Genomic DNA, 12,461 nt, shown 5'->3' with positions numbered 1-12,461 from the left:
TGTTGGGATGTAAAGAGAATTTTAAGAAATACAGTATATATATAAAAAAAAATGCTTCAGAAAATACATTGCCTACCCTATCTTTAAGTACACTTAGGGGCTATCTCTGCCACACCTAGCATTTGATGGGGTCTAATGAACTGGATAGTGCCATGCTAGCACTAACAGCATGACATTGCCACACTCATTAGATGGCAAGCTGAATGAATCTGCGGACGTGCCAACGGGTGAGTGGGTGAGAGTGAAGAAACACACACAAACACACACACACGCACAGACAGGTGAGTGTGCATTACAAAACCCAAACACACCACACATATACAGTATATACACAACTGAACACATACAGAACAAGTCTTTTTGTTGCTGGCTTGTGTGAGGGCTCCATGACTGACATTACAAGAGAATGCTTCTGAGACTGACATGCTGAAATGAAATATGAACAGCCTTTGGCTAGGTAAGCTTTAGCTACAGTAATTGGGGAATGTGGCAGAGATGCTGTTTAGAGATATAACTTGTGAGGAGAGAGGAACCGCGGGGATGGTGTAAGCGTGTGTGTGTGTACTTCTATGTCAGGGGGCGGGGTGGGGTGAGGGGGGTCAAAATGGGGCAATGCCCCCTCAGATAAAATTCTTCCCCCTCGGTTTTTGCTTGGTAAAGTCCAATAAACTTGCCGGATAAAATGTCCAGTAATAATGGTCATACAAAACATAAAGTTCTGGTCAGCCAAACCATGTTTTTGCTAATGTTGACAAATAAACAATGTAGAGGATTTATCTCTTCTCATAGTGCCATTGCTTTGATAATAATATTGTTTAATGGCAGTCTATAACTTTCAGCATAGCCCTATAGGTGATGAAAGAAAAATGGTTTGCTATATGGTATGCACGAAATATAGTGTCTAGCTAGCAACAGTACACTGCATTTCTGTGGTCCTCATGTCAGAATGTTTGAAAAGTGTGCATTTAAAATATCATGTTTATTTTTATCCCCAGCACATATTCTTTAGTTTCACGTCTTTAGTTTTTTAGTTTCACATCTATGGCTGCTAAGATGGACAGTTTGACAGGTTTTGATTGCATCAAATCAGAGTAATTAGTGTCAAGCACGATCGAGTTGCGAAGTTGCAATTCCAATTTATTTTCCCACCCTACATATCCAACGGTCCACCCCAGGATGACATGCAGCAACATTCCAACGGATTTGAGGACGTTGTCATTCTTTCGTCAACCTAGCTATGGCACATTATTGGCCTGATACATTATATTAGTATTTGCTCTGGATATGCAACTGAGACAGAGGGTGACAGAGGGTGGATGTAGGTTGTTTCGTACGATCTCGAAATTACTAATTAAAAAGTGTTACTGTTGACCCGGTTCTCCCCTATTATGTCCGTCCGTGCCTGCATCACTGTGGCTCAGACCAATCTCACACTAGAAAATGTTGGCCCCCTTACAAATCTCAAATGCCCCCTCAGTCATTGCACCCTGCAGTCGGTCCTGCTGTATGTGTGTGTTTGTTCACATGTTACACAAGACTGTGATCTTGCAGAAAAATGATCAGTGTCATTCTCACACGAGTCCATCATAATGCATTCAGGCTTTTCTTTTGCTGTCCCAGTGTATGTGGCTCCTTGACTGCCTCAGTCCGATGCCAATTTTGCTCCCTCAGTGCCAAGTGTGTGGGAGTGACACCAGTGAGTGACCTCAGATCAGTTTCACTTCTAATTGTTGCCGCAGCATGAGAACATGCAGCGTGTTGGCAGCCCAAAACTTGGGCCCCAGCTCCTCTGGCTTAAGTGGAGCTGTTGGCGTGATGTAGTCGTCAGCCATTCAAGAGTGGGTTGGAAGGACACTTGGTACCTTTTGGAGGGCAAACGCAATGCTTGTGGCATGTTGGTGTGCGCCTCTGACTGGAATTGCAGTAGGGGCGGGGGGGCGATGGAAGACACCCAGACTTTCCATGGGATCTTGCCAAGCAAAACAGGAGGCCTCTCTGTCAAACCCCCCAAAAAAGCCACCGAAAACAAGCACTGAATCGCTCCCCAGTTAAATAAAAAAACACCAGCCTGAAGCTTCTGACTAATTCGGTGCAGCCGCGCCGGTGACAGCTCCTTGGAAGGTGAATGAGGTATTTGTTTTTTAGCTGTCTCAGGTCAATCTGATCCTTTTGTGCCAGAGCTGCTGATGCGAGTGCGATATGGCCCTCTTTTCTGTGCACAAATAATGGCAACGTATGTGTGACAGCGTGTAGAGTCAGTGTCATGCTCTCACTGACAGTCATTGTAGAGGCGTATGAAGACTTAAGGGCGAAGTGCTGCCCCAGCAGTTTTTAGAAGGTGCCCTTGGCATAACGGTTTTATTTGTTCCAGAGGAATGCGGACACAGACTAGCTGATTGCTTGAACACCGAGCACAAAACCTGCAGAGCGGCCAAGTTTTCTAATGGAGGCTTGAGTTTGATAGTTTTTTTCATGAATATTTTAGGGGAAGTCTCAGAGTCTGAGAATTAACTCCGCCATAACAGATGTCTTTTGGTAGACGTAGAGGTTTTGTTCGCAACATACTACAAAAACATTTCTGTTTTCCAAACAGTAGTTGGCTTTGTAAGGTGTTTTTTCTTTGTTTTGCACAGCTGGAGTTTTAATAAATACAAACACAACATGTATTTCCAAACTGGATAATTAACCTTCAGCAGTAAAAGGAATACAAAATGAATGTCCTATTTTATTTTGAATGCTTAACGTTTGTGAGGCTCCACCTCGGCTTTCCCATAGAGTAAATTTCTCTTACTTACGTTTCATTGCCCTCCTTCATTCTCTCTTTTTGTTCTCTCTTGCTTGGAGGATGGAAAGCCAGCAGGAAACAAAGGAAGCCCTAACATAAGAGCACACCTCCACCAGACAGTAAACCCTCCAGATCAGGAGCAGCCTCAGCTTGTCAGTGTTCATGGGGATTGTGCTCATCTCTGTGCAAAGACTAGCTTGAGAAAAGGCACAGAAAAGTAAAGATATTGCTTGACTTTTTTTTTCAGATTAGCGTGAGTCCAAAGTGGTCGAATCTGCTGCCTAGTGTTAAACCATTAAAACAGCATGTCCTGAGGATGAGATTAGTCAGACTGTCAGTCTGTTGCCTAGAGCATTGTTCCCAGGGTAAGGTAACAAAGCCTGTACTTCTGTGGTTTTCCTATACTCGACTGTTCAAGTTTTAATCCAAGTCTCCATGATTGGAATACGAAAAGTGTGTTGACTTTTGCCTCCTGATATGACAGCCCCAGTGCAATGATGATATGATTGAATTACCATATGCGCTATTATCAGTCTCCCTTTTAAGTATTGAATTAGACACTTTGAGCAGGTGGTCACCCCCTGCCAAGACCTGCCAATAAATAATTGACCAGCGCCTTCCTCAAGCATCATATTGATTTAGCTGTGGTGAGCCTGACCCTCATAGGAGGGGAAAAGAAATTAATTTATTCTGACAGCTTTTTCCTTCCTCTTTCTTTTTTGGCGAGGGTAATTGAGCATCCTCTCAAGCTTTTGTTGGCAGTGTGGTGTGTATGAACCCTGTAGGAGCAACCGTCTCTGTGGAGTCACAGCGGGTTTTGATGCAGGTGTTCCTGCGGACGGTCGTTCTCATCAGTCAAGCCCGCTCCGCTCCGTGATGTTGAGCCTGTGGTTTTGGTGAGAGATCAAAGGGCCCTCCTCTGCCGGAGAGCCTAGTGATGGAGCTCTCCAGGCAGACAGACACGGCGTGGCCGTTCGCTCCCATTGTGTCTGGAAATAAGAAGACAGTGACTGACTCTTCTCCATGGTCCTTGCTGACCAGACTGCTTACTGTTGCAAGCCGGATGATGACACAGTCATCTGCTAGTCAAAATAAGGCTGGAAATGTACCCGTAAAGCTTTTTGTTTGTTACTCTAGTTTTTCAATGTTTAAGTTTCTATTGTAATTCAAGTATGTTTATGATGGACAGAAAGAGCCAGTCCAGCTTAGTCACATCTGCCTTATCGGAGCTGGCGTGGTGTCCGTGGGCCGGAGGTGGCATGCTTGTGCTGAGGAACAATGCTGCTGCCAGCTGCAGCTGGTGAACATGAAACTGTGCCATGAATCAACCCCTTTGATGTCACTGCTTCTGAGAAATGTGATCATTTAATGATGCATCTGTTTAAGTGCTGTAGAAATGTGGGAGCTGGCACTACAATGAAACGTTAGAGAGAAGAGGCGAAGGCTTCCAGGAGATCACTAGCCCTTACTGCTCCTGAAGAAGAACAAAATCTTAGGCAACAAAATCTGAGGAAAATCTTGAAAAAACCTTTAAAAAAAGAATTATTAGGTATTAATGATTTAAGTATTTCTAAATAGACGTAACACACTCGTAAAGCATTATGATGCTGTAGTATAAGCCCTACACAACTGAATGCTTGTATGCTTATGGCTCCATCAAGAGCATTTAGTGAATAAACAGAATTTGACATGAGGAAAAGATGTCATCAGTGCCATTGTCAAGAGGTAAAAGAAGTTTCATTATACATTCTAAAACGTAAAGCTTTATGGGCGTATACTGTAACACTGTAAAGTTTTATGAGTGCTGTTAATACTATGTATAAGTAGTTATATTAACTTATGTCAATCATTATGAGGCATTATGAATGTGTTTATAATGCTTTATGGATACTGGGTTTCAGTAAAGTGTTAGGCTACCAGATTTTTGCTTACCACAAACATGGATTGGGAAATGTAGGTTCTAAGAGAGTCGAAAGTATTCACGATACATCACTATATCACAAAAGTGTCACGATAGTACTGCGGAAAGTAATCTATTACCTCACATTTATGAAAAAAGGGAATTAAGCTTTTAAAAGATCCAATTAAAGGCACCTTTAATATGATACCCCTTATTATAAAAATACATGTCATTTTGTTGCTGCTGCAATCCACAGGGGCTGAACAGGTGCTGCATTATTATGATCTGTCTACAACCTGTAAATCCGCACATTAATAAAGAATTCAATCACAATACAAGAGGTCAAAGAATTGGTACAATAGCATGAAAAATAGTATCGCCATCCAACGACGCATATAGGGTCGTATAGGGACAGTGCTACTATTTATGCTTTTGAAAAAATACTAAATGTTGACCTAGCCTCGAAAAACTATGACAGGGAAACCCTTAGAAATGTAGTGTAGTGGGAGTTTTTTTATTCCAGCCATTTCCATCAGTTTTGCATTCGACTCCTGATACCAGCTACCAGCTCTATTTACAAGAGAGTTATTACTTAAACACTAGGCCCTGCTGCATGGAAAAACAGGACAGCAGTACTCACACCACTTGTAAACACAACATTTTTATATCATGATTTTACATTGACATTTGTACATTTATTGATGTTCGCTACCATCTTTGAAAGTTGTTTCCTTAAAATGTCAAGTTCCTTGAAGAAGCTAGCTACACCAGTCCCACCATAATGACTTTAGTTATTTAGCCATGATGACTTGGGTCTTCAGACTCTTTTCACTATTTGCATGAATATGGATTTTTGTTCTGTACATTTACACCCAAAGTGTTCTCTCAACAGTGTGAATTAGATAAGAATATTGTGTAATCATTTTTGCTGTCCCTTAGGTGCGTCTCGGAATGTGAAAGCGACAGAAGATGTGGCAGAGCGCATGCTTCGGAAGCTGAAGAACAAGACTGAGTTCACTGTTGTGGCCACCCTCAAACAGGAGCATCTCAACTCCGGGGTCATCTTCTCCATCCATCATGCTGATCAAAGGTGGAGTACAGCCACCCTAATGTTATTCTTCCCTGTATGGTTAGACTTGGTGAAATAGTCTACTTAGTGTCAGAAGTTTCCGGATGTCTTGTTTGGAATTTGGTTTGGAATAACTTAACTCTGAGTAAAGCTAATCTTTTCATGAAAGTCAGGTTGTCAGATAGTGTCACCTGTGCCAAAATCCCCATATTACCAGTTCTCATGTCCATCTCTGTAGGATAAATGAATATTATCTCACAATACCTTTGTAAACAGTATAACTATCCAGACCCAAGGCCAATGTGCTATTCATCTGTACTTGATTTCCATTACCATTCATTCTCCTGCAACGTTTTCTTTCTTCTTCTTCATGGGCTAATTTTCTGCAAGAGGTAGCTTTTGTCCCATGGCTCTTTGAAGTGACCCAGTGCCGTTTTCTTGTAGAGTAATTTGGAAATGACCTCAACTGCTTTGATCATTTTCTCTCTATTGTAAATTGACGGTAAAGGGGTGCTCCACTGCCCATAATTGAATGCCATTTTAATACAAAAGCTGAAATGAGAAACATATTGACTGAGAGAGGACTATTATTTGGTGCTCCACAGCTTTAGACTGAGAGTTAGATGTAATATAACAAAGCTGTATGTATGTCTTGATAGAACTGTGCACATTTTAATCAGTGCAGAATAAAGACCTTTATAGCTGTTAATTACTTCACATCCTATGCTGATTAGCAGTCTGGAACTGTTTTACTCTATGCTCTGTTGTACAGTAACATAATGACAAGGTTTATATTGATATTCCTTGCCATTGCTGGATCCTCACTCCCAACCAAAACCCTGCATAGCAAGAAGAAAAACTAATTAGATCCAGTTTGTAGATAAATCAACAGCCACATATTTGTAATTGGCTTTTTTCAAATACCGCTTTCAAGCAAGGTCTAAAAAAGAATGGTCTGTTATATGTTAAGAGCCAGTTGATGACTGTTTTGGCAGCTTTTCTCCATTAGTGTCACTCCACAGAGTGAATCTCAATAGGCTGGGAGTGGCCCTGCTGAATAACAATGCCTGGGTGATCTTTATGTTTTTTGTCTTATTCTCTCTCTTCACAGTGCATACACACATGGCCTTTGTCTTTGTACACATGCAGCATACAAATCTATGGTGCTAGTGCAGTGAGCTGCAGCAGGTGATTTGGGACATATTTCAGGTCTCCGGAGATGGGAATACATATGGTACATCTTTTGAGAAGATGTACACATCTATCATCATTAAGGCAGAGCCCGAGGTTCTCCTCGTGGCATTGTACCTGAGGGACCGTGTTTCTGTCTTCTGTTTGAGGGGAGAAACATGAAATATCCCCCGTGTTGCTGCTGCTGCTGCCGCTTTTAAGGATTCTTCGCTCTAGTTTTGTCTGCTGCTCCCTTGACCTTGTCTGCACCTTTACAAGTGTTTAGTCTGGTTTTGGCTGTATATATTGTCATGTGTGTCGTCATGTGTTCCTCTCCAGGTTCTTGGAGCTGGAGAGCAGCGGGCAGAGGAATGAGGTGCGCCTCCACTTTCGGACCCAGGGCAAGCAGGCCCACACAGAGACCTTCCCCTACACTCTGGCTGACGGCCAGTGGCACAAAGTATCGCTGGCCATCAGCGCCTCTCATGTGATCTTGCATGTGGATTGCAACAGGTAGGCTAAATGGAAGACTAACTGGCTACAGAAATAATGGGATCATGAAATAGTGTTTTTCTAACATACATAACATAACATGACATTTAAAGAAATAAACTTTGTTAGGATTTGTAGCACTTATGTCTTCTGGGCTGTTTCCTTAGGATCTATGAGAGGGTGGTGGATGTCCCATCAATGGATATTCCTGAAGGGACTTCATTCTGGCTGGGACAAAGAAATGGTGCACATGGATTCTTTAAGGTATGGCATAGTGTTGCATTTGTATTTCAGTAAAATATGAACAAGAAGTTACGCCTCCAGTAATTTTCTTCTTCAACGCGCACAGTTTAGTGATGAATTATTTCCCCTGAAATGAATTCATTCAATTTAACTTTCATTTAAAGTTCTTCTTGCAGACAGCTCATAAAAAGGACATTTAGACCAAATAACCTTGCAGCACTGAAAGGGGCAACAAAGTAATCACTTCAAAAAGCTCATTAAAACAGGCACTTATTTATCCCTCCCTTCACAGTTGTCCATCCATCCAGCCCATGTCTATTGTAACAGAGAGATCAGAATCAGAATCAGGTTTTATGGGCCAAGTAAGTTTGCACAAACAAGGAATAGTGTCTGTAATGTTTTCGCAAAGGCTACACAAGGTTAGTGGTGTGCAGAGATAATCAAATTGATAACCGTTTTAAAATACTAATATCCTTATTTGGTTATTCTGTACATGCACACAATCATGGGAAGTTATGAGAAAATATAGGATACTTCGTTATAAATATTCACTTGAAATAATTATATTGTTACTTTATGGAGATGGTATGCACACAACAATTGTATTATTGATTTGTGGAGTGAGATGTCCAGTCCTGTGTTTACAAACATTGTGGCGTGTGAAAGTCACCATTTAGTAACCAGTAAGTTGTGCCGTCAGCTGCTAATAAGTAACCAAATCCCAACTACGTTCCCGATACATTTTCCATTTATCGTAGTCAACGGCAAGCCTCGAATAACTGAATAACCATTCATGGACACTGTCGGATATTCGAATATCCAAAAATGGTTAATATGCACACCGCAAGTTGCAGTGTCCATTTGTGTGTCCATTTGTGTGTGTCTGTTTGTGTATGCGCTCTTGTGTTTGTGATGTTATGTCTGTGTGAGTTTAACATGAATGTGTTGATTGTTTGCACTTATGTGTGTGTGTGCTTATGCATGTCAATGTGTCTGTGTGTGTGTGTGTGTGTCTGTGTGTCTGTGTGTGTGTGTGTGTGTGTGTGTGTGTTTGCATATATATATACTGGCAGATTGTGTGCCCCTCCCTTCTCTAGAACGTCTCTGCGTTGCCTCAGGTTGTTAGATTTCCTGGCGTTAATTGGCAGATGAAGGAGGACTCGGGGGTCACTCAATGATCTCGCCGTGCCTCCCCCTCCCCCTCCCCCCCAGCCTCCTCCTCCCTCCTCTGAGACTCTGATTAGCGCTTCATCTGAACACATGAAAAGGAAAGCTCATCTGCCACTGTCCCCTTTTGTCTGCATTCGGCGCACACATCTTTCTGCCGTTACATCAATATGTGATAGATTCCTCTTTTAAGAGTGCACTGTTGGCTTGCCTACCTTCGTCACCTTGATTCTGATAGAAAGGTTCTTCATCATGTGGTTAAATAGAGTACTCGGAGAACTTGGGGAATAGTGCACTTGTTGACATGCTCTGTCGAATCTGAACAAACAGTGGTAGTGCGTGAGTGTCTTTGCTCAAATTTGCGGTCCCAAATTGGGTTTTAAGAAGCAGCAAGCCTAATGTTATCTTTGTACTGAATCCTTGCATGTGAACTTATGGTTTCGAAATTGAAGTGGTGCGACAATTTCAGAAACAGTTTCTCACAAGTTGTGCCATTTCCCCTCTGCAAGCAAAATAAATTACACTCCAAGGATGAAATGGACCAGGTTTCCATGGTTACCCAGGGAGTATATATAAGGTTATGGCTTTCCACATGTCAAGAGGATGGAGAGCTATCAAATTAAGGGAATCCACATCATTGGTTCACGGTACACTGTGCCATGTTTAGTTAGGGGGACCAGCAAAAAAGGTCAGGAAGAAAAAAAACTCGCTGAAAATAAAAGCCTCCATATCACATGGTTTCTCGGTTGCAGTGATCAAACTTGTACTGGATAAGTAATCAAATAACCAATCATGATCAAATCAAAATCACTGCACCAATTTGTATAGCTTTACTCCTGTAATGCTCTAAAACCATAAATGCATAGCTGCATCTTGGCATAGATCTTTTCCTATCGTTTTCCTTAAAACAGGATAAGGTTCAACGTTTATAGAATCACCCTAATCATATTCCTGATAGCACTCAGGAGGAATGACCATGGGTGTCCTAAGCCCATTGAAAAGCCATCTCAAAAGATGAGCTGTGAGATGAGTTGTGTTATACGTGACCCTCTCTTTTCATCCCTCTGATGACTCGTGGAGGTGCAGTCACCTGGCTGCTCTCGGTGGAAAGTGTCGCAGTTCATTATGGACATTTCTGAGGAAATAAAAGCTTGTCAGAATGGACTTTGAACAGTGTTTTGAGATGCCAGACCCAATTTTCATACGTGTCTTGCATCTTACTTGCAGGGGACCATGCAGGATGTCCAGATCCTTGCCATGCCTCAAGGGTACATCTCCCAGTGTCCAGACCTGAACCGCAGTAAGTGTGCTGCTAAGGCTACTGGATATCACTTCATAATGTATCATATACAGTATGATACCAAATCTGCATGTTAAACCTTTGTGTGATTTGTTTCCAGCCTGTCCAACATGCAATGACTTTCACGGACTTGTGCAGAAAATCATGGAATTGCAAGACATTTTAGCCAAAACGTCAAGCAAGGTAATGGCGAACTATTACGTCTTTTCTATGAAGAGTATAGAAAACTATGCTGTGTGCACTCTGATGATATTACCTCGCATATCCCAACTACAAAAAGTTCGGCTAACACTGTGCTTTTTCACTATAAACATATCTTCAAGCCCTTCAGCCTTTTCAGGAAAGCGTTTGTTTTCATTTCTGTTTTGATCAAACAATTTCTCAGTGGAAAACAATCAGTATTTGCAAAATGATTAGGATAATTATTTCACCCGCGTGTCTTGGGTATGGAACTGCACCATCAGCAAAGCCAAAACCTTAGATACGGCCATGCCGGCCCCTGAGTAATCACCACTTAACTAATAATTACACGCATATTTCATTCCCTTTCCCTTGGGCTCCTCTGCATTCCTCTCCCAGCAGGCTTGCTAGTGGTGGCTCAGTGGAGTGCCTGTTGATAATGTGATTCCTATTGACAATAAAGGAATAATGTCCCCCATGGTTCTCACTCCCCTCACTCACGCCTCCCCCACTGTGCTCTCTTCCTCTTTTGTTCATGGTGGACGCTGCGAGCAGCTGTCCATGGCCGAGGAGAAGATGAATGGGCTGGATAGCTGCTATTGTGAGCGGACCTGCAGCGTCAAGGGGGTGATCTACCGGCAGGACGAGGCCTGGACAGATGGCTGCAGGAACTGCACGTGCACGGTGGGGGCCCCTCCTGCGCGTGCGTGGGGTTCGCCCAGCGGGGGCCTCATTGTGGGGCTTTTTTGGCCCTTTTGTCCCCGGACACACTGTCTCTCTGTCTGTGTGTCTGTCTGTGCGGAGGGGAGGCTAGGGCCAGGGTAGTTCACAGTTTTCAGGAAAATGTAAAAGGTCTTTTAGAGAGAGCCTCTTGCATAAAACAAGTCTCGCTCAAGGAGTAGGCTGTTTGGGCGTTTGAGGCTGCCGACATTAGTAAACACATTTCACCCTCTGCCACTCCATTCTATGTATTTATTTTCCTTGCTTACACAAGCATTCAATCAAATGACGTGTATTTGTGCAACTGGAGTCTGCCGTGTAATTGAACGAAATTACATATCTTTTGGTAGACTGCCTCTAATGACGGAGGACTGGTGATAATTACACCTTGCTTATTGGATTTGTGAGACTGTCAAGCAAATCTTGGCAATGTCAGTTCTCGAGTGGTTGCAATTAAAGAGAATTTGCAATTATGGTTCGTCATGTACCTGTGCCACAGTGACAGAATGCAGGAGGAAAGTGATTGAGGTCACCACGGTAACGCCTCAGAGGTCTCTCAGCTGGAGAGATTTTTATGCGGTTCATGCACTGCCTGCTTATTCAGTCAGTAGATCTTGAAATACTCATGTGTCAATGTTAGAAATTACCTTTCTGTATGTTAAGTACTGTGAATTACTGCCTGTTGCTCTACCCTATACAGTGAAAAAACATATACCACTTAGCAGAACAATAATGAATCAAGTACTGAATCCCCTGCATGTTAAAAGATGTGTATGAGGACAATAATAATGTATAACAGCTGTATCCATGGTGATGCTGATGCAGGTTGACTGACCTGCTCTGTGATTCTCTAACAGAATGGCACTGTGCAGTGTGAGACCATCTCATGCCCACCCCCAAACTGCCCCTCGGGTACTACCCCCACCTACGTGAAGGGAGCCTGCTGCAAAGAGTGCCAACGTGAGTACGCACTGTAGCACAAACACACAGACACACACACACACACACACACACACACACACACACAGCGCACTAGGCAAGCACTTACTGATAACAGTCTCATGGTCTGTGTTCACACCCCCCCCCCCCCCCCCCTGAAGACAGCACATCACTTCACAGCACGCCTCCACACGGGTTGCCTGACAACTGACCACATCTCCACGTTGCTAAGCTACATCCCAACATGTCTCCTGAGATGTTGGCCGTTGCATTAACATAGATGAATAAATTATTCAAAGCAGGGCCTCGTTGCACAGACATCTATGCCTCCTGCAACATAAACTGGATCATAAAAATGAGTGTCAGGTTATGAAACACACTTGTTTTCTCTGCATCCATTTTTCAGGAAAAAGTCTTCCTCGTGCTTGTGAGTTTGGTTAAGAAATGTTATTGGGCTTTATTTTTCCATCACAAACCTACCAAAGGTTGTTTTTCT

General features: G+C 42.7%; 1 protein-coding gene across 1 annotated transcript in view; it reads left to right on the top strand.

Moving 5' to 3' along the window:
* nell2a (neural EGFL like 2a) overlaps positions 1-12,461 on the top strand; it is a 55,754-nt gene that overhangs the window by 3,452 nt on the left and 39,841 nt on the right. The window contains exons 3-9 of the mRNA XM_012837356.3: positions 5,625-5,775; positions 7,264-7,437; positions 7,584-7,680; positions 10,054-10,126; positions 10,227-10,309; positions 10,862-10,990; positions 11,884-11,986. Of these exons, the coding sequence (XP_012692810.2) occupies positions 5,625-5,775; positions 7,264-7,437; positions 7,584-7,680; positions 10,054-10,126; positions 10,227-10,309; positions 10,862-10,990; positions 11,884-11,986 (810 nt within the window). The remainder of the gene's footprint in view (positions 1-5,624; positions 5,776-7,263; positions 7,438-7,583; positions 7,681-10,053; positions 10,127-10,226; positions 10,310-10,861; positions 10,991-11,883; positions 11,987-12,461) is intronic.

This window comes from Clupea harengus, chromosome 3 (genome assembly GCF_900700415.2).
Source record: "Clupea harengus chromosome 3, Ch_v2.0.2, whole genome shotgun sequence".
Classification (NCBI taxonomy): Eukaryota; Metazoa; Chordata; class Actinopteri; order Clupeiformes; family Clupeidae; genus Clupea; species Clupea harengus.
Note: the sequence above shows the minus strand (reverse complement) of the source record. Positions and strands in the feature narration are given on the sequence as shown.